A 23,123-nucleotide genomic window follows, 5' to 3' on the forward strand; every position below is an offset into this window, starting at 1 on the left:
TTTTCCGACCAAATTCCAGAAATGGAAGTAAAATAACAGGATGTGCCCAAGGTCAGGGATACGTGGGTGACCTGGCGTAGGAACGTGGAATGCCTGACTTCTAGCCAATGCCTAACCCCTTCCGCTTTACAGGAAGGGGGACCAAGACTGGGAAGGATGCTCTCTGTGAATTCTTGCGTCTGTACCTGCATCCTCGCAGACTCTTCCACGCTCAGTGGAGCTATTATTAAACTAAAGCATCACACATCACTCTCAAATTTTCCTCAGAGAGAAATTCTAGCTTTCGACTTCCTCAATTCTCTTGGTCTTGGTCAGAACATTAATATTTGTTGGACAGGCTTGTTTTTTAAGTGGGAAGATATTTCAAAAATCAAATATTCTGGTTTGTTTCAAAGAATATGTTCTCAGCTCCAGTCTGATGCTTTCTTCCTGTGGGGGTGAGCCACAGTTGGCCACGATTCACCAAAGTTTCCACCAAGCTAACAATAAAAAATTATGTCCCGTTCTCAAGAAACAAAAGAAAAATTAGAGTAAAGTCGTGCATTTCCTTTCCAGTCCCCAAAGACAATCTGAAGAACTGGGTCAACTTGCCAAATTAAGCCATGCAAATTTATCCATATCTAATAATGATTAGCAAATGCTACAACACTGAACATGGCCTTAACATAATTTATATTCCAACTCTAAGGCCCTGGGTTCAGTGTGGTCTCATTCCAGCCCTGACATAGGAGGAAACGTAGAGCAGCCTGGCCATGTCCTCTGAGAGTCCCAATCATGTGTGTGACAAGCCGGAGGGCTCTTCACATGACAAAAGAAGGTTTCTTTACACAGAAACAGCACCCTCAGAACCAGCACGTTGTAACTGAGCTTAAAGAACTAACTACCTAGGGGAGGTGCAGGCCTTCTCGCCTCGAGCCCACGATAATTGTTCTGGAAGCAGAAGACCTGGTGATGGAAGCATTTTGCCTCCTGCCAATGCTGGGTGTCCACCTGCAACTTGGAAAACTTTGGAAACGATTCTAAGTTACGCGTTTGGAGGGGAGAAGATTAAAACTCCTCAACTTAGGGCTAGCAGCTCGATTGGATCTGCTCTCCATTTCTCATCCATACGTGCCAAAAGCACAAAGAGGCAACTGGGACTTTTGCTCATAGTATCTGCTATTAAGATAAATCAGCAACACTTAAGTATCTTTGGTTCATAAAAGATAGCCCCCTAGAGATGGTTCTTCCCCTTCCAAAATATCAGCTTTGTGTTGCCCCACCTCACCAAGGACTGCACCACTAGAAAGTTCAAGAACACAGAGGCTCTCCCTGGAAACCTAGCCTCATCTGAAGATGCCTCAGAGACCCCGGCCCCAGCAGGCCCCCCCAGGAGCCTGGACGAGCAAGACTGGGGCTGGGAGGTCTAGACGCTCCTTTCCTGGAAGGAAGATTTCTGAACCCATATTGAACTGGATTCTTTCAGTGCAATGTTTGCACCTTCTTCACTATTTATTTTTCTTGAAGGATAAATCAGGGTCTGGCTCCCAGAGAAGCAGAAAAGGGGGGGCCTGTTTATGAACATTGCCGCTCAAGTTCTTTCTTCTTTGGTCAGAGGAGCAAGTCATGTGGAGCGGGTTTGCGTCAATGGATTGTTACCAGAGACAGTTTGGGACCATCATTCCTCAAAACTCAGCGCTACCCTGTGGGAAAGAGGAAGACAGCCCCGTCTTTGTATTTCAGAACTGAGATCAACATCCCGCACATTTGTGCAGCCTTCAGGGTAGATGTGCCATGATAATGCTTCTCTGTGAGTTAGGACAGAAACGACACACCCATTTTGCAGGAAGGTACACTGACCCGCTCAACATGATATACTAGTAAGTGGAGGTGAGTCTGGATTGCTTAAGCCAAATGAGCAGACTTCAGAGCCTTCCTTCCTCCCTGTCATCTCTGAAATTTAGAATTCTCACATTTTCCCTGGTGGGAAAGATGGCAACTTCGCTGCAATGGGAAAACAAAAGGTCTAAGAGTGCTACCCCCTCACACGCAGATTCGCTGAGCATTTCGGCTTGACCACTCAGCAGTTCTGTGACTTGGCTTCCCCATCTGAAAAGTGGTTCTACCGCTTCACCTTTCTGTGGGGATTGCCATAAAATAACAAAAGCACTACACTGTGCCTAGAACACCATTTCCTCAAGAAATGATACCTATGTTAATATCCTACTGAACAATGCATCTCCCCTGCTCAACTGTAGGCTCCATGAAAGCACCTACTGCCATTTGCCTGTGCAGCTCAAAATTCTTGGTAGATCAACTACTCAATTTATGATATGTGTGAATGCGCTGGAATAATCTCTGACTATGGAAACTACAAGGAGCTTAGAGGTCTGTTAGTTCACTTCCTTCCTTTTAAAGATGGGGAAACTGAGCCTGTGAGAGAGAAGCAAAATTAGGCAACCAAGGTTTCTCGGTGAGCTGGGGTCAGAGCTGAGCTAGAACTCTGATGCCCAGATCCATTCTCAGACTCTGCACCTTCTATTCCCTGCCAGGGATTCCCTGGTGAGGTAGGCTGCCTTGTTTTGTTTAAAGATTTAACACCATACTTTCTAGATGGCTGCTTGCGTCAGACATCTCAGAGCGCACTGGGCCCCAAAACCCAAGAAGATGAACAGCAGAAACTCTGCCTGGACTGGTGACCCACATGCCTGCTTCTTAGCCTCGCACCCAAAGGAGCTTTGGCACACCCACAGTACCAAAGCAGTAGGGTTTCTGGCTGGCTTCTGAGCTGTGTTTGTCATTTTAGGAGTGCTGCGCCATGAGAGAGAGGAAATAAACCTCTTTGAGGTGATCGGTAAGTGGGAGGAGGTTTCTGGGCATAAGAACTACCCTGGACTGAAACCTGAGTGGCCGATGCTCACTGTTTTCTGAAATGACGGCCTGTCTGTCCAATCTGAACTTGTAACCTCTTTGCACAATTCCATTCCCAGACTGTGTCAAAGATCATCTGAATACAGATTTGCTGGCTGTGTCCAACAGGCATTTCCCAATGGCCTATCAGGGCAAAGATAAGAGAGAAGGGTTTGGGTCCTTGTGTGCATATTTAAAAAAAATAATCTCATCTAAACATTGGTGTTGTGGGGTTCTGGCTCCCCCACCTTGTCAACTCAGCAACTGCACTTGGGACTGGGACCTATGGCTTGTCACCACTGAGGCCGAGGCCTCTCTCCCTGCACAGTACTCCACATGGCTCACCTCCCACCTCCCTGCAACCCTTTGCTCACGTGTCCCTTGCTTAGGGAGGCATCCTGGGAACTCTACTCAAAATCACCTCCCAGACACCTCCCAGAACATTACCTTTATTTTTCCCGATAGCATTTATTGTCATTTATCATTCTATATATTCGATGTCTTTGTTTCTCATTTGTCCCTCATACAACACAAGCTCCCTTAGGGCAGGGATTGTTGTGTGCTGCTCACCATAGCATCCCCAGTCTCCAGAACAGTACATGGCACATAGTATATGCTCAATAAAGATTTGCTGAATGAACTGCCCACCTCTTCCCATGTCTACTCCCCTAAGAAGTTTTAACAACCTCCCTCTGCTTCTTGCTCTCTCAGCTTCCTGACCATTTGCATTACCTATAGTAACGTCCTGCCCCAAATCAAGGAGTGCATGTTATCAGACTATAGCTTTGAGAAACTTAACACAAACAGATGACATTTATGTAAAAACTTACATATGTCAAGTACTTTGTAGGAGGGAGCTTTTTCTTAATTCTCTAAAATCCTTAAAATGTCCATCATGCCAATATTTTAACTTTGGGGCATTAATCCCAAGGAAAATAACAGGAAAAAACCCCCACAAGATTTATGTACTGAGATGTTCATCAAGTGGGATTATAAGTGAAAAACTAGACATGGATTGAAATCACAACCATAGAAGAATGATACAAGTAATATGGCAATCATGGAAGTCATACAACCAAGATATATATTTTTGAAGACTTTTAAGGACATGGGAAAATGCACACAACATTCAATGTTTATAAGGCTAAAAACTTTATTATGTAGTATATCATGCCTCTGTTCAAATATGTATGTAGACAATGGAATGTAGGAAACTATTAATCTTAATGACAGTTATTTCTGAGTGGCAGGATTATGAGTGATTTTAGTTTTTTATTTACATTTTTCCAAGTTTCTATAATAAACAGATATTATTTTTATGATAAAACATTTATTTATATGCTTTCAACTATGGAAAAATAGCATTTACATAATAAGGATGGTTACAAAATTAAGTCTTGATTACTTTTTAATATAGTTCATTATTATGGGTTAAAAACATTTTAAAAACACTAAACATGGGAGATTCTGGAACTTTTAACTCTGCAGTTTGCATGTCGCAGGGAATGAAAGAGGAAAGTGACATCTTACCAAAAAGAATACGGAGCTGTCAGCGTGAAGATAAACTACTGGGCATGTGAAATTCTGTGTTTGATAATTATCTTCCTATAATCATGAGAGAAGAGGGTGAAAACCCTTTTTCTTGTTAAATTATTACTTAAACAAGCCAAAAAGAGGACATTTTGAAGCCAGCAAAGGACAAACTCGGTTTACAACAATGTTGATCAATGACAAAGTCGCTCTGATTAAACAGCTATTCCAGGGGCAGGATGCAGTGAAAAGGGAGGGGAAGGGACCTTTCTTTCATTTTGAAATTCAGCATCAAGAAGACACAGGAGCAGGAAGTCAGATCTTTTTTCAATTCATTTGAAATGATAAGGTGAAGACAGCCTGAGAGGACTTTTAATTATATGATGAGAGGAAGGAAAGGAGGGAGAGAGAGAGAGAAAGGAACCAGGAGAAACCTGGTTTTATATGTTAAATGAAGAAGGAGAAAATGGAAAACTAAAGGGGAAAAAGGCTTTCAAGCAGAGCAGATATCTTGAAAATGAAATACAAAGGGTAAGTGCCAACATTTCATGCTGAAAACAGAAAATGCAGCACATTTGATCAAGCCCACAGCCCCTTCTCCCCCATGGCAGCAGGGATGCCTGGTGATGCAGGAAGAGATAAGTGGCTCTCCCTGGCCTGCATGTGTGACCTCAGGTCAGGGCGGGAGCCCGCTGAGGCTGTGGGAGGGGCTGGGAGTGGTGCTCAGGGTCACAGAATAAAGCTTTCTTTTTTTGCTACTTCTTAGCTCCGTTTCAGGGGGCTATGACCTACAGTAGGTATTGCACCAACTTGGGGCATCTGCTGGGAAGAGCACGGAGAAGCTTTGGAGTGAGACCCTTCGTGAGCTGTGGCATCTTTACCAGGTCCTGGGCCTTAGTTTCCTCATCTCTGAAATGGGATTAAAAGGACTTGGTTTTGAGTTGTGGCGATTGAGATAATGCATTTAAAATCTGTAGCCCAGTGTCAGGTACACAGCAAGTGTTCAAAAATTGTTAGTTCCTCTCACTCTAAAATGTCAGTAGGAAAACTATCACGAAGAACAAGAACAGTGTACATATTCTACCCACCCTTGTCTTCTTGAAGCAACGTCAGTCTAAGATCTTCCCAAATCTACCCAGCGCAACAGCTGTGTCATTTCCTTCCCAAAGTCTAATGGCTCTGGTGGCCGACATCTTGGGAAATTTCCCCTATATACTCTGCTTTGATGGCGCATCCAAATGTTCTTGGAGGCAGTGATGAACAGGTTAAAGTTGGGGGGATTTCAAACATGTCTAATCCAATAAGAGGCTTGGTAAAACATGCGTTATCACTTAAAGAATAAATGTTTAAAAATAGAGCACAGATGTGAAATTTGAATTAAAAAAAAGAGAGAGACAGCACGTGAGAGAGATCTTTTGGCATTTGGACGCAATTCTCTGTTTTGGTCACCTCAGCTAACTCTGTTATTCTGATGTGCTCTGCCAACCGCTAGATGCTGTGGGGTGCTTCAAATTACCGAAGCAAGTTGGCTAAGCGCTCTGTAACTTAAAAGTTAGGCCAACTCTCCTTTTTGGTATTTCTAAAAGCTGGGCAACACAATGGTAAAGTTGGTCTTTTCAAGTATTTCTACTTAAAAAGGTATACTTGCAAAGCAAAGAATAAGTTTTCCTAAAACTAGCAATACTTACACTAGGATCCTTGAAAATTTAAGACAAAGTATCATGGCTGAATAGGCACTTGTCACAAAAGACAGGCTCTGGATTGCCAATCATAAAGTTCATAGGTATACTTACTTCTGCAGGAAGCATTCCTGACCCCTCCTCCAGAACGCAAAGATGTTTGAATGTCGGTAACATCCCCCAAACAGCAATTTTCTCTATTTCCTGTTTCATGAGCCAGGTAAAAATGATAAAAACCCAAGGGTCAAGGACAAAGTCTACACCTCCTCCTATAGACCAAGAATGCCCAATGCAGTCCCACCAAAGGTGCTCCATGAATGTTTAGGAAAGAAAATGAACGCGGATTTTAACACATGGCTTCGTGGGCCGGCCGAGTGGCTCAGTTGTGAGTGGCTCAAGAGTGTGAGCTCTGAGCAACAGCGGTTCGAGTCATGGCCCAAGCTGAGCTGCCGCTGAGCTGCCAACAGGTGGCAGGATGGCTCAGCTAAAACAAACAAAAAACAAAAAACAAAAAAATACATGGCTTTGGTCAAATGAAAGACTCAGAAAGTAGTCCTTCAGAGTCAATGTGATGCTCGGGGGAGATGCAGTTCCAAAGGAATTTGAAAATTGCAGAGAAAATACTCTGCCTTCACAATCTCTGAGTATCATTTTGTGTTGTAACGGCCAACCTAATGGATTCCCTGAGTACTGGGGTTGGGGTATGAGCAGCCTAGAGTAAGGACGGCCTCCAGCCTTAGAGAGACGACAAGTGTCCTGACCCATTACTTGGATACTAGGAGAAAACTGTTTACAGCAGCACAGAGCAGTTCAGGTTTTCCCTCCGTGAGAATGCCCTGCCCTTGGCCTGCCGAGAAGGGGTCTGAGATTTTCTTTTTTCAAAGACGGTTCTCTACAACAAACTGTAAATACACTTTGCATTGAAGTCAATGATAAATAGAGATGTGGCTAGATCCTACCAGTGGGACATGAAAAGCTTAACCCAAAGTGAGTCTGCAGTGAAAACCAATGCATTTGCATTTCAGCAATTTGATCTGGGGCAAGTCTGCGATACATTACAATGCTGGGATCAAATCAAGCTTTTCTGGAGCTCATCCAACCACAACATGAGGCTATGGGAACCCCATTGCAAGGAGTTCCTCCACGGCTATTTAACTGTGCTCACCTCCTGAACCATATAGGGTAACTAGAAGTCATCTGCACACAATGCAATGGACATGGAAACAGGAAGCACTACTTTGAGTGGCCTCAAGGAGAGGGGGAAAGACATGCCTGTCCGAGCATCCCACTCAGGTGCTTCCCACTTTCCCTGACAGGATGGTTCCGCCTCTCCCAAGACCCAGTTTTGACTAGGATCCCATCCTAACAACCAGCTCTCGTGAACACTTTTCAGGGTCAGCTCTGCCTTCTCCCATTCTTGGGCACACCTGTTTGGATAATTCTTGGAGACAGTCCTAGGACCTTCTGGACGACACGGCGGAGGGAGGAGACCCTATCAGATAGATTACACTGTGAGGACCTACTGTAGCCTACAGAATGTTGACCTGGACATAGGGTTTTTCTTCTCTGCACACTCTGGGGAAAAACACAGAGAACCAGTGGACTAGTCTCCCGGTCTTAACACTTTCCTGCCGCCAACTGACTAGTGCGTTTCCTGGTAGTCAAGAGCAATGCCCAGAAATGGTAGGGAAGGGAAAAGAAAACAAGCAGAATTTATCTCTGATCTCAAAAGTATTATAACCGGTTCTGAGACATAAGCTGGTTCTACTTTTAACTAAACAATAGTGTCAGGCCCTCATTTTAAAAAGGCATTTTCCTCAAGGGTGCGTATATCACTACTTCAGCACACAGGGGAGCATTTGGGAATAAGGTTTAGGAGTAAGATTCAGTTTTAAACTTTCTTCAAACACCCTTTAGCTATAGGAAAATTCAATGATTTCAGAATTAATTACTTTGAAGTCAGTCTTTTCTTCAAGGGTGGAGGAAAGAGTTGGGGAAATTGGATCCAAGACACAAAAGAAAAAAAGACGGTAATTTTAAACAATATTTTTTCAGAACTACTCTTCCTAGAAAAAGAACAAACAATAAAAACCAAAAACCCTAACTCATTCCCAGTTGAGACCCTCTCTCAAAATTGCAAAAATCTGGAAGCCAGACTTTTTAAGAAAGAGGTAGAATAAAAGTATCAGAGGTGTATGCTTGGGAAGAAATAGAATTGGGAAGAACAGAAAAGTTGAATAGCCTTATCTGTCTACTGCCAAACCATGATTAATCCTTTACTGTTTTTTATGCAACAAGTAACAGAAATTTAATCCATACTGCTCTCTTACCTTTATTCTACGCTCTCCGCCTAGAACCAACCCAAATGTCAACATCTGAAGTGCGTCATAAAGATTCTTTTGTTGTTAAGCATAGTTGGAATTTTTGAATTCATTTCATGTCACCTTCTCTGGCTCTCCTAACAGACGTATAACAGGGGTTTAGGTATTTCTAGGCAAACTGATTTATGAGACACTCAGAAGTTTTCAGGGATGACATGGAAAGGCTCTCTTTAGAACAAGTAATCTCCACCACATCCGGAAACTCAGTGGCATCTTTGTCAAGAAGAACCCCCCAAACTGGAGAAGATTTGAACTAGAATACGGGAAAGAAATTCAGAGGGAAGATTCAAAATGGTCACCCTTGCAAATAATTCAAGTATGAGAAAAGGCATTTCTGTAAATGTTTTGCAACATGGCAAGAAAGGATATACACCATTTTGTGTCATCATTTGGCGAGCAGGTCTCATCTCTTCCACCAACTCCTACAGGTTGGTGGTGTCTGCCTGAAATATTGGGTAAGAATGATTAAGAGGCTATGTCTTGTCTAAAGTCATGATTGATCAATGATGTCTTTTTTAAAATAAGCTTCCATGAAAATTCACTCACTCAGTCACTTACATACTCGACAAATAATTGCCAAGTGCCTAATATGTGGGAGCAATTATGCTAGGCCTGGAGATGAATGGTCAGCAGAAAAAGTCATGAAGCCACAGTCTCAGTCCTCGTAGAGCTCACAAACTAGTAGGGCAGATAATTACTATTCAAATAATCACAAAAACAAATGCAAAATTATACCTGTTACAGCGCAATTAAATTGGGTGTTTGACCCAACTGAGAAAGTCCCAGAAGGCTTCCCTGAAAATTGACATTAAACTGAGATTGAAAGGATGAGTGGGCGTTAACTAGGCAAGAAAGAAGGAACTGGGTTCCAGGCAGAGGGAATCATATGCACAAAGCAGAGAACACACTGGACTGAAAATGTCTTTATCCTGCTGGCAAGGGAAGCCGGAGAAGGTATTTTTCAGAAGTGAGGGCTAGAGGGTGATGAGTGTATCATAAGATTTATGTTCAGAAAAGGTCATGCTTATGCCCACTGAGGTTTGACACCCTCTGGCCTGACCTAGAGGCTGACTGCACTTCTCCAAGGCACAGCCATTGCCCCGCTCAGGGAAATGGCCTGGTGGTGGCCAAAACTGTCCCCCTGCCTGCCTTCTTACAGCAAGGAGAGTGCAGGATTTTGGGCTCCAATGGTATATTGCTGAGACTGCCAGAATGCCAGGAAGAGCATTTTGTCTCAGGGCCCTGTTCCTACTCGAAAATCTCATCAGCCTGACAACCAAATTCTGGCATTAGTTTCTCATGGCTCCAATGAAAGTGGCAATGTATTTAAAAATGTAAGCTAAGTACTGGGATTCCTTGGAGGCCTGAGCCAAGGGACCTGAAGAGTGGGCTCAGTGGGGCAGCCTTAAACAGGGTGCTCTGAGTGATACCCAAGGGAGTCCTCCCTGTTCTGAGGCTGCGTGGCTGGTGTACTCTGCTTCCTGCCTGCAGAGCATTTCTGCTCCAGGATATACCACTCTTAGAAGATCCTGTATAAGAGGCCAACACCGCCTACCTGAACCCCATCACCACCCTGACAGCTTGTTCACTCCATTCCAGCCACGCTGGCCTCCCTGCTATTCTAAAACATACTGGCATGCTCCTCTGCCTGAAGGGTTTTGCACGGGTTGTCCCCTCTGCCAGAGAATCCCTCCCCTAGATATCCACAGGGCTCACTCTCTCAGCCCCTTCAAGTCTTGGTGCAAATGTCTCCCACCCAATGAGGCCCATCCTGCCTACCTTATTTTACAGTATCACCAGCCCATTGTCCACCCTGGCTCTCCTCCTCTCCCTCACATTGGTTTACATTTTTCTTTTCCTACCATACATTTACTTATTCATTATGTTCATGGTTTATTGCTCTCCCCACCCCAGTTAAAAAGTAAACTCCATGAGGAAGGGGTCTTTACCCATTTTGGTCACTGATGTATTCCAAACATGCCAAGGAGTCTAATACAGAGAAGGTACTCAATGAACAACTGTTGAGTTGAATTAAAACACGGCACTTGGTCTCACCAAGCTACTACCTTTCTCATCCTTGTGCCCCTGGGCAGCTTGGGAGCCATGGGCTGATGCATTAAAACTGGGCCTCTCTAATGATGTGAGGTGTGGGGACTAGTCCGTGGCTCACAGGGTTGCTTTTGGGAGGTCATGTTTAGCCCAGCTAGAAGCAAAGCGTTGGCACTCCTACGGCACTGGGCCCAACCCTGCACTGCCAGCCACGGGTGAGTGGTCTAGGGAGGGCTGCATCATCTGCTCTCTCGGAGCCTTGGTTTGATCACCTCACAAATGAGGATGATGCTTTTTTCACTGGGGCAGGTAAATATCTGCGGGGATGAATCTCCAGCACCTGGCAGAGAGCCTGGCAGAGAGCCTGGCACATAGCAGGTATGCAATACATTGGCTTGTTGATTATGAGGAAAATATGAGATAATGTTTATAAACTCTGTACACATAAAGCACTTGGAGTAGAGCCTGGCATGTGGGAATCATGCATTCAGTCACACAGCAGAGATTTACTGAGCACCTACTATGTGCTCGGCAATGTGTAATATATGTATGGGGATTGTTGAATGAGCTACTCATGTTCGGTCACTGAGAGGGGTGTGGGCAGTGTCAGACCTTCTGCCTGAGATGAAACACACGTAAAAGGCAGTCTGAAGAGGGTGGCATCTCTCAGGAGCCAGCCTGCCTCAGTAGCTTTGCAGAACACCAGACAGATGAATACCCAGACCCGTGGCCTTCCCCTCCCATTGGCCTAGGTGCCCCCAACAGGCATGCCGGTGATGATAATTGAGGTCTGGGACTTGTCCTCCCAGAGATGTCCTCTCTTACTGATGTTTATGTGGGCTAAATGCACAAACCAAGCAAATTTAAGAAGCGCTATGGGCCTGTTCAGTGCAGGGTGGGAGCTGGGCTCTAGGGTTCCTGACATGTCTGCTCACAGCTCCCCAAGTGCTTGGGTTTTAGGGGAGGAAGGGCCAGGAAGCCTTAGGGGCCAATATCTATCTGCTCTTTCTCCTACAGTTCAACAGCAGGTTCTCAATAAGCAAGTAAAAAACACCAGTGATGAAATAAAAATCAAACTGTCCCTGAGTGTTGGCTGGTAGTCATAAAATCAATTAGTCGTAGTAGCAATAGCACCTCCATACATACAGTACCTTTTATGTGCCAGTCATACGTAAAGCACTTTCTATACATCACATCTCACAACAACCCTCTGAATTAGGTTATTAGTCCAATTTACAGATGAGAGAGCTGAGGTTTAGGGAGGTTTAGTATCTTGCCATGGTCACTCAGAGAGCAAGTGCTAGAAGCAAGACCCACCCTAAGCAGTCCAACTCTAGATGGCAACTGCAAAATCCATTTATGCTTGTGTGGCAAAGGGTCTCTTCAAGCATCATGGTGTGTCCAGCTGTTAAGTCTGAGCAAGGCACGCAATCTCTCTGGATAGCTGGTTCCTTCCCTATAAGAGCATCAGTCCTTCAGTTGTGTTGGGCGTTGATGAGTTTATACATGTAAAGCCCTTAGACCCAGGCCTGGCATACGGCGAGAACTCAAAAGTCTTAGTAATTGCTAATGTGATCAAATAGCCTAAGTCTAAGAGCTCTAGGCAGAACTCACTCTTTGTGAAAGGCTGGATAGTATTCTTAAATGGGTATTTTGGCATCTACTTCAGGTTTACAAAGATAAGGGGACCTCATACTTGTTGAAATACCCTTCTGCTTGTCACTCTGAATTTGTTTCTGAACCTGGTGGGTCAAGTGTGGATTCAGGTGGGCTCCCCAAGACCCAAGCTCTATTGCTTATAAGCTGTGTGTCTTAGGCTGGTTGTTCCACATTCTGGGTCTCAGGTCTGTCCCCTAGAAAAAGGAGGCAATCCTGGTCCCCACACCACAGGGCTGCTGTGAGGACTGTGGGACAAAATTCCCAGGGACACTGGATAAAATCCTGGCACAGGGCAAACACTCGATAAAAAGGGGGTGCTTTCATAAGCAAATGAGTCATTATTCTTAGCATCATTATCATGTGCAAGAAGGATGCATAAATTCATGGGCTTCTTCTTGCTCAGGGGTAGAGGGTGGGAAGGAGCCCAAACCTAAATCACGGAGGAGCCCATCCTCCTCACGTGCTGCCTCTTTTTCCACAGCAGCCCTTCAGACCCTGCCTTAGCCCAGGCAGGAGCCTAATTCTGTATGGCTGGGGTTTCCCAAATGTGCCCCATGATACCCAAAACCAAGCCTGTCGTGAATAATGAAGGCTTTGTGCAGTTTCCCAGGAGCAAATTGAAGGGCTACACTCAATCCTTCCTGGAATCCAGGAGTGCATTTTCATGATACCGAGAAAGAAAAAAAAACACAGTCTTAAAAAAATTCCTTATTGGGAAAAATACAGGGGTATGTGCGGAGCAAAATATTGGGTTGTCAGAAAAGTCATGACGTATTTTTCCTATGTTTTTCGTTGCAAAAATGCGTCATGACTTTTCCGACAACCCAATATCTAAGGGACAGAAAGAAAAATGTCATCTACTATGCTTTGCGGCGATGCCAAGTCATTTCAGAAGAGCTGGTCCTGTAGGGTGGCTAACATCTAGAACCCTTGGCCAATATATATTGAATGAAATTACATTACAAGTCCCGATATAATGCTATCAGTTATGGCCCCAGACTTTATGGCTGCCGAGTACTGGAGATCATCAAAAGAGGTGAAGGTCAAGATAGGATGTAGCTCTTATGCACCCCCACCCCCCATGGTGGGGGCAAATGTCTCCTTAGCAGCTGACTGACCTGAGACCTTTGGATCATGTATGCATCGTAGCTGGACCCGTGGTACTTGGCCGTAATATCTGGGCTGTAGCAAGCATCACAAGTGCATGGTATATTCGAGCTCAGGGGCTGTTTCCTAGGTCTATAAACCTGTGGGAGAAAGCTACAATGGTTAGGTGCAGGAGGGGAGGGCGCACGGCGCACAGGAAAGGAATTAGGAGAAAGCAAAGAAGGAGGCTTGTCTTGACTTTCTGTGGCCAAGTGGGTGAACAACCCAGTGTAGAAGATGCACAGCCCCAAACAAAGAGGTCAGATGGAAGCGGCCCCCGAGCCCCGGGGCCAGCGCTAGCAAGGCATGCCGCTCTGTGGAATGACCCCAATGTCTGGCAGTGACTGGGACCCTCCCTCTGCAGGAGAGGGCACCCAGGCATGGCAGTGGTCTCTCTCTTTCAGCAAGGCAGCTCCATGAGAAATGGACTCTGGTTCAGGGCCAAAGGGTGCCTTTTCCTTCCTGAGGAGGGAAAGGGTCGGCCCAATTGTGAAGAGAGGGGGCTAAGCCCTTTGGGCTTCCCTTCCACTCACCTTGTATATTGTACTCCGCCCTGATTACCCTAGAAGGCAGGATCCAGTACAGGGGCTGAAGTCAATGTGGACACACGCCATGTGGTAGGGTACCATGTGGCATTCAGAGAGTTTCAGAGCCACGTGTGGCCCTAGCTAAGATGCGGAAGGCACCTTGTGAGACCACAGACCATTGAGCCATAATACCTGCTGAGTGGGTTTCATAATGAAGCTAGAATCTCTGAGTGAATATCTTTAACCATTGCTTCCAAAAGCCCCCCAGATACATATGGAGCAGAAATAATGTCTGAAGATTTCAGGGATGATTTCGCAATATGCTTTAGGCGCAATTTTTTCCATTTGAGCCATTTCCAGAAAATCCTCCAGAAAGCAAAGAACTTTCTGCACAAATTGGGACTTTGTCCCTCCTTCCTTTTCCCTCAGAAGAAATACAGTGGCCTAGCAAGGAGGAAAAAACAGCACAACGGGGTAAACAGGTGGTAAAAAATATGTGACTAAATGATGCCTGGCGAGGTCTCCAAGCACAGCCTGGCAGTGCCAGGGGCTGGGAGATGTTCCTTGGCTGAAAGGTCTGGGAGAAAATAGTTGAAGAACCAAAGTTGGAAGTATGGAGAGAAAGAAATCTAAAGAACTGGATGAGGGGAGTTTATTTATAGGGCCCAGAGAGTGAGCAAGACAGAAGATAACGGATCTGACAGGAGAGAACGTGCCCGAATTTAATTAGTAGTTTCTATGATTTAGTCAGAAGTCATACAAAGTCCACTGGAAGGAAGAGAGCTGAGAGCTATTTCTGGGGAGATGATGCTAATACAAACGAAAGGAAAACAGTGCTGGTTGCAAACCACACAAGCCCAGGCACATGCACATAAACATAGAGAAGCAGTAAAATGGTGTTCCAGTGACAACTCAGGCCATATCACTCCTACCTGTTTTTAGCTGCTTGAGCCTGCAGGATGGACATGGGAAAATGAAGAGTAGCTAAACCCAAAGAAAGCACCCAAGGATCCAAACCCAGCAAAACACACCTCTCATGCAGGAGGCCCCACCTGCTGCTTTAACTGGTGCACTAGTCGATCTTTTTCCCGTTTGAGGGCCATGACTTCTTCCTGCGTCTTTTTCTTTTTGGAGGCAGACAATTCCAGCAAGGCAATGTTTGCATCTTTTTCACTGATAGCCGCAAGCAGTGCTTCTTGTCTGGTAAAATAAAGATTATTGTGATGATTTTTATAAAGTGAAAAAAAATTGGCATTTATAGTTGAAATGAGCCCCAGAGTATTGTCTCAAAGGAAAGGAATTATGGATAATGTTTAAGACAAACCACCTCCTTGATCCTTAGAATGGACAAAGTTGTTTGGGTCAGAATCCCTGAGACTCACACACTGCATCCTCTAAGAGAAGTGTCTTTCAATGGCTTCATAGATACAGCTACATAAGAGACATGAAGGGAGTCATGTCACTTCTAAAACACTTTCATTCATCTACCCATTATCCATCCAATCATTCATCCATTTGCCTGTCCGTCCATCCATCCATCCATCCATCCATCCATCCATCCATCCATCCAACCATCCATCCGCCAGGTAAGGTTCTATGTACTCCAAGACAGCCCAACAAAATTGGGCAGCAACTTCAATATCAATATTATATTTTCTCCTGCAAGATTTCCTTTTGAAGGCAGGCAGAGATATTTACTAGAATTCCCGTTCCATTTTCGGTGCAATTAGTGATGTGTGCCTGTCATTCCACCAAAAACCGTTCCTTCCTCGTTATTCCTTATCTCAGTAACTACAGCACCAATCACTAAGTAGTCCAAGCCCCAAACTTAGAAGTCATCCTTGATTCCTTTCCTTCCTTCTCCACCCAGAGCCAATCCATCAACAACTCCAGGAGGTTTTACTCCAAAATACATCTTTTATGTAAACTTACCTACTGCTAGGAAATGTCTCCCAAACATCAGCATCTATCACACAGCTCAGTCACTAGTCTCCTGGTACAGACACCAAAGTGATCTTTAAAAACATTATAAATCCGAGTTCCATCATCCTGTTGCATGAAAAACCCATTGCATCACTCATTAGGCTTCGAATCCAGACCCTGTACTGATGCCTGCAACTTGTTACACCAACTGGCTATGACCACCTCTCTGAGGTCATCTTGTTCCATTTTTCCCACCTCAATCATTAGGTTCCAGCACATTTTGTTCCTGAACTCTTTTCTACTCCTTGAAAATGTTGCACTTTTTCTCACCTCAGAAGCGTTGCCTTTGTCATTCTCTTTGACTAGAATGCCTTCGCTTCATGCATCTCCTTATCCTTCAGGTCTCCGCTCAAACGTTTCCTCAGAAAAGCCATCTCCAGCTGCTCTGTCCCCCTAGCAGCATCTCTCCACCTGGTACCTCGTACCCAAGCTGCTGGCCTGGCACACTACACTGTGTTTTGTTTGTTTGTTGGTTTGGTTTGGTTTGGTTTGGCTTTCCATAGAACTCTCTACTATTTGAAAGGATATTAGGTATTTATTATTTTTCTAGACTTGCCACTCCATGAAACAGGAACCTTATTTGTCATGAGCACCACCAAATCTCCAGCTTCTAGAAGAGCACTGAACACATAGAAGGTGGAAAAAACATTTGCTCAAGCAATATAGAAGTTCATTTTATACTTTTCAAAAAATTGAAGATAGCACTGTATAACTTTTTCTCTCACTTTTTAAAAAAATGACAATGCTTTGACTCCTGATTACTCTCTGATCATTGCTTACTCAGAAACGTATTAAAAGCCGTCTCCCCCCATTTTACAGTTCAATTTTCTGGCAACATCTGTTGCAAATTTTAACCTGGAGTTTCTGGGACCCTTATGAACTACGAAATGGCTCTCCTTTTCCACTGAGTCTTCTTTTCCACTGAGGGAAGTCTCATCCCAACCATTTGTGTCACTTCAGCAACATTCTAGATCATTTAGAAGACCCTACAGTTCCAGGAAAGCTTCAGTGTTAGGCACTTTTGTTGCACACAAGTCCCAGGACTAACACCTGGTCACGATTCTGTTTTGCCTTTCTTCAATCCCCATCACCAGACCAGACCCTCTCCAGACATTTAGACAATATGGCCATTATTTGGATCTCAGGTTTTCCCCCTTTTCACTGCAGAGATTTGTATGGACTTCTCTGGGCTCTGCTAATGCCAGGCAGTAGAAGCTTCTGACTGAGAAGCTCAGCCGGATGTGTAAGCAGCAGAAATGTCAGGAAATATCTCCACTTTCCAGAAGAAAACCAGTGCAGGCTGGATTACCAACAGCAGCATTAATATCCAGCGTCACAGGGCCTGTCTCTTTCTGGATAACATCTTGAGACAATAGACATGCTTGCTGTTTACAGCCGGTGCATATTTATACATAAAGCCAAGCCAAGGAGGCTGCACAGATTTCAAGTCGGGGAAAACCCAACTGCTGTCTTTCTCCTCCAACTTAGTGACAACATACACAAGATGACTGCAATGCTTTACCCCACTATGGCCCAAATTTAAATGTCCAGGTGAAATGTTTTAATGGCAGTAATCTAAAAGACCATTACTAGGAAAGCTGGGAATTGATAGTAAATTATGCTACGTCCCTATGATTCACTCTTTATAGCTACATGCAGCCATGTAAAATGCTGATGAAAAATAATAATATATGAAAACAGTCATGTTTGGTGAGAGACAATTCTCCATGAGTCTCGTAGTTTTGCACATTATATGAGCAAAGGCACTACTGTATTTTGTCATGTAGAATGTGCACCCATGTTTTTGGCCCAAACTTTTTGGGAAAAAAACTATTTTGTATTAAATTTTAATTCAAATTTTTATTTGTTTACATTTAAGCACTTGTTTTTTGTATTATAAATTTATTTCAGCATTTTTTTAACATATTATGGTACAAGAAATTTTATGTAACAAATTTACAATACGTACGCATTATAGAAGGCCAAGAACTCTTCGTCGTTGCAAGTTTGTCTTAAGTTCAACAAAACCGATTATCGTATTCTAGGGTGTTACTTTGCATACGGATATTGTTATTGATTTCTAGAGTTACACTTATAACTCACAGCATAAATAAAAGAATTAAAAACATTTATATAGATACGGAAATAGTACTACCCATGTATAATGCACATCCTTATTTTTCCCTCACAAATCTGGGCAAAAAGTGTGCATTATACATACAAAATATGGTATTTTCTTTTCTCACAGTTTTTCCAAGGATGTTTGTATAGTAAATAGCTTTGGAAGATAGAAGTAAGTGTCTCCCTTAGAGTCAAAGAATAGACATGCTTACTGCTCTGTATAAGTGTCTCCTTACAGAGCAAAGGGCAGGCACTGCCCATTATAAAAGATTTGGGTTCCCTAAGCTCGGGGTTGATCTCCGTTAATGTAACCCACTGCATGTATAGCTATTCACCTGGCCCATCTGCCTTTCATTCATGGGACTTGGGGAAAGGAAAATTGACATAAATATGTTACTGCTGCAGTCTGTACCTTGAGCAATAAAGTCCTTTGTCTCTGACCCAAAAGTCTCTAGTCATCTGCCTGAATCCCTGAACCTGAGGCAGACTAACCTGTTAGCATGCCAACAGGGAAAATCTCAGACCCCTCACAGTTCTTGACATGCAAAAGCATGTACAATAAGATCCCAAAACATAAAATTATATTCCTAGAAAAAACAAAAACAGGAAGGAAATACACCAAAGTGCTAACAGTCATCATCTCATGGTGGTGGAATGGATAGGCTAGTTTGTTTGTTTGTTTATTTATTTATTTTCTGCTTATACCTTTCTGCATTATTGTCCCTTCCCACAAAGCATCATAAGACTAAACACTACAAAATTGTAAATAAAGCTTTTCACCAAATAAACTGCAGTTACATGCTTCAAATACTTGCCATATGTGAAATTTGCTCATTTTCCCATCAAGGTATCTATGTTCTCTGTCCCTCTCGATCTTTATGCACAAGCAAGTGCACACACACATACTTTCACATACACACACATTGGGTACAGTCTACATCTCTCACTTGGATAGTTGGGGTAACCTCCTAGCTAGGTTCCCTATCTCCCATCACCCTTTTAATCACATTTCCTCTTTCAGATCAAAATTCAGAATTATATAGCTTTAATAACTGTTAAAAGTCATCATTAACCTAAGAAAATGACCCTTCTAAACATCTTTTCCCCTATAAATCTATAATTTTTGTCTTTTCAAAATTTAACATGTATTTTTCATGTTATACCATTAAAATGCCAATAAATTAATTTCTCATTCTCAGTTTTCTGTTGATCGAGAAAAACATAACATACATCAATTCCTAATTCTCTATAGATGTTATCACAAAATTCAGCCCCAAATCTAATTTTCTTAATTATTAAACCTTAAAACACATTTTAAATCATTTTTATAGAAAAGTACATTTCAAACCACGCATCAAAATTAACATATATATATATTTTTTTTAATTAAAAAATTTTTATTTTTCAATTACAATTGACATACAATATTATATTCGTTTCAGGTGTATAAAACGACATACTGCTCAGAAATTTATATACTTTTCAAAGTGATGACCCCAATAAGTCTAGTACCTACCTGACACCATACATACTTATTACAGTATTATTTGACTATATCCCTATGCTGCACTTTACATCCCTGAGATGACTTCTTCTTTAATTTGATATCATAAATGTCCATGAAGATCTACCATTTGTTTTTACTTTGGTTCTATACAAAATTTATATTAATACAAAATAATTCATTTTGTTCTTCATAACCTTTTCCTCATTGTATTTTTTGTTTTATTTTGATAGAACTCTGAATAAAATTAGTGTAACAAGGGTTATATATTTTTTGAAACCTTCATCTAAATGTTGACCATAATTAATAATAATTTCCCCTAAATGCCTTGATTTAAATCTACAGTCAATAATTCCAGTCTATTTAAATCTGATAGTAATTGGCAGAATATAACAAAAGTATATAAAACTAGAAAAATATGACCATTTCATACTTTAGGATACTTGGAAAGTATCCTATATACGTTAAGGCTATATCTGGCTATTAGCTATTTGTATGGGGACGCCAAGCAAGGCAAACTCTTAATTCTAGGCTGACAGAGCTGTTACATTTATTTGTTTTAAGCAATACGTTTTATAAAATAAATTTTAAATAATGATTAAGCTCCTACATTTTAACTAATGATTTAAATCACTGTGAACTAATTCTGCACAGTTACGTGTTTTCATTATCCCTGCTTTGAAAGTCAGGTTTTTGTTTTTGTTTTTTTTTTTGTTTGTTTGTTTTGAGGGTGAGGGATATTGAACATGAGTCGTTCTAAAAGATTAATGTCATCTGCCAAACCTACATCAGATTCTACACTTTTACAATTCCCATAAGCCAATTTGCTGATATACCTTACTTGAAGCACATAATGACAAATACCTTACTGAAAATACACAGAGGTCTACTTTGACAAAAAGGCAAACATTAGAATAAATTAAGAAGCTTAATTAAATGTTCCTTTTTTTTTTGTCCAACAGGAAATTTTATTCAGCCTTTCAAAAACTGGGGAAACTGAAATATTTGCAGTTCTAATGCCTCCTTTACATCTACATCTTTTAAAGATGGTTCAAGTGCAAAGAATATACTAGTGACAAGACACTGGGATATAAATTGGAAACACAAAGAAAAATTCTCATTATTTTCCCTATCAAGTGAATCACCTTCTAGATTCAAGAACAGATTTACATAACTTCAGAAATTGTTACTGTCTCATTAAACTGAAACAACCTTCTATAAGCCTGAAATCGCTTCAGGCACTTACTCTATCCCTTTTGCTTATTCACAGACAATATGGAAAGAACATATGTACTCATCTTTAGGCAGTTAGTGGGGTTAAGTATATGCCAAAGGCTTGCAAAATTATCTGTAAAACACTGCAACGCTCCAGTATACAATTACTAAGGTGATCTGTCTATGCCCCACAATGTAGCTTAAAATATGAAAAGGAAGCCCAAATATGCTAGAAAGGAAGATAAGATAATGCAAAGAGAAATAAATCTATAAGAGTCTGCTGAATGCCAAGCTAAGAAAGTGGACCATAGACAGCATTTTATCAAAGTGCAGCCTAAACAAACGTCAAGGGGAATAATTTCTTTAACAAATATGGGCAACAATGGAGTAAAATGGGGGGGATTCTGTGCCCTTGCATGCATTTAGTCAGGGTTAACAATGCATAAAAATATGTGCACGAACACATTTAATAACCCTGAACTGTCATTCAGTTTGTAGGAGGTAGTCAAGATACAGCTAATAAAACACCAAAAAAAATGGGTTTAGCCACCCTGAAAAAAATTCTCCACGGAATAAAACAAAGGGGACTGAAGGGCATCTCCCACCAAGATAAATGCCTTCTTCTGAGAGTTGCCTGTGGCGAACCCTCACAGAGAGAGCTCCAGGGTCCTCGGGGTGGTAATACTTCCCTACTTCACTTATCACAGTCAATTTAAAAGGGAGCTTTATAAACATTTCTATTTCACTCCCTGGTGCTGTCTTTCCTATTAGTGATGACTTGAACTGAGAGGAGGTCTAAAATTAATTTCAGCAGTTGTAAATGAGGCAGGCCAATTAGGAACTGTTATAAATGGGTTGGGGTTGGGGGAAGCATTAACACATTTTTTTCTTGTGGGCTCTTGTTTTAGTTAGCTGACCCATCTTTAGGAACACACTACAAAAGCAGATGCAAAAAAAAAAATGCATTCCATTAAGAAATGTTTGGATAATGACATACAAGAAGAACCTACATTATGTATGGTGCTTAGCCCACAGTCATGTTCTAATCATACTGTGGGAAAAAAAATTCCGCTCAATCAACTTTTGCAAGTTAATTACTGTTTTCTTTCCCTCATGACCCTGAATCTTCAACCATAAGTTCAGTAGGAGGTGACTTAAGACAGACGGTGACGAAAGATCCTGTTCAAAACAGCCTCTCTCTCACCCCTGGGGTGAGGGTAGGTGGAGGTTTGCTGTGATCAACCCTGAAGATAGATGCTTATATGCCTAGATTTTAAAAGCTGTATTTTCAGATGGCATCTTGAGAACAAAAAGGCTTCTGATATCAATTAATATCAGCACTACCCACCAGTAGAGTGATATATTGTGTATGCAGAAGGGCCCACGCAGAAAGCAATGCAGCTTGCGTGAGGCGGGGCCCATAGGGTGAGATACATGTAAACAACCACGAGCTTCAGCAAAGGACAAAGAACAGGCCAGATCTGTAAAGGCCAGGCTTTGGCAGTCCAGACTCCTTAATGCGGTTTGCTCTCTGTCGCCCACCCAACACTGACCTCAAGAAATAGCTTGCTCCAATTACAGAGAATTTTGTCTTTGAAACCTAATAGCACATGACTGGAATTTCCTAAGACAGGGGCCATGGAGTCTTGTGGCAGTTCTTTGCTCTATGCACTAGCTGCTACTCCACTACTCGCTGGGGCATGTCTCAGGGAGGCAGCTGGCTCATCCTTGGCTTCCTGTAAGTGCAGCTGGACCAGGAAGCAGGAAGAGGCCAACATTTCATACTTCGGGCCACTAAAATGGCACATGCTAGCACCACTTGGCGTTCTGCCACCAAGAGGTGTTGGCGAATGTGAGGCTCAGCTGGAAAAGGCCCAAGGCCGGAGGAGGACAAGTGCCCGGAAGAGCTGCTGCCCCATCTGAACCTGCTCTTTCGATTCCCATCTGTATGGCGAATTGATAAAAAGGCGATGTGGGATGAGAGGGACCACTGGCCAGGTCCTGGCAGAGGCCGTGTGTGAGATGTTACTGTACCTGATCCACCAGAAAAATGGTTAATTAATTTAAAAAATAGAGACAAATAATAAAATACTTCTTTCAATTACCTTAGCCTATTACTATATTTGTTTAATTTACCCACACAAATAAAATGTCATTCAAGTCCTCAAGAGGAGAAGGTCCTGATTTAGTGTCTCAGCTTTGGAATTGAATACACCTGGGTTTAAATCTCAGCAATCCTTTTTGTTTCTGTGACCCTGAGCAAGTTACTTAACATCTCTGAAACTTAGATTTCCTTTTACATGGACCAAGGATAATAGTAACTCTCTCTTGGATTGTTGTGAGATTTAAATATGATAATACATGTAAAGATTTTTGTTCAGTGCCTGATATAACAACACAAATGTTAGTAGTTATTATTTTATAACATGGATACCACCAA

General features: G+C 42.4%; 1 protein-coding gene across 16 annotated transcripts in view; it reads right to left on the reverse strand.

The window, feature by feature from the left end:
- Positions 1 to 23,123, reverse strand: part of ERC2 (ELKS/RAB6-interacting/CAST family member 2) — a 974,141-nt gene that overhangs the window by 214,631 nt on the left and 736,387 nt on the right. For 9 of the 16 annotated variants that reach the window (XR_002125343.1, XM_019654359.1, XM_019654356.1 and 6 more), the window contains 2 exons: positions 14,913 to 15,060; positions 13,306 to 13,434 (listed from right to left, as the gene is read on the reverse strand). Coding sequence is in view for 14 of the 16 variants with exons in the window: in XM_019654359.1 (XP_019509904.1) it covers positions 13,306 to 13,434; positions 14,913 to 15,060 (277 nt within the window). In the remaining 2 variants the exon portion in view is untranslated. Of the gene's footprint in view, positions 1 to 13,305; positions 13,435 to 14,891; positions 15,061 to 23,123 lie in introns of all 16 variants that reach the window. The other 7 variants (XR_002125344.1, XM_019654364.1, XM_019654363.1 and 4 more) reach the window with 2 other exon arrangements.

The sequence above is a fragment of the Hipposideros armiger genome, unplaced genomic scaffold (genome assembly GCF_001890085.2).
Source record: "Hipposideros armiger isolate ML-2016 unplaced genomic scaffold, ASM189008v1 scaffold_220, whole genome shotgun sequence".
Classification (NCBI taxonomy): domain Eukaryota; kingdom Metazoa; phylum Chordata; class Mammalia; order Chiroptera; family Hipposideridae; genus Hipposideros; species Hipposideros armiger.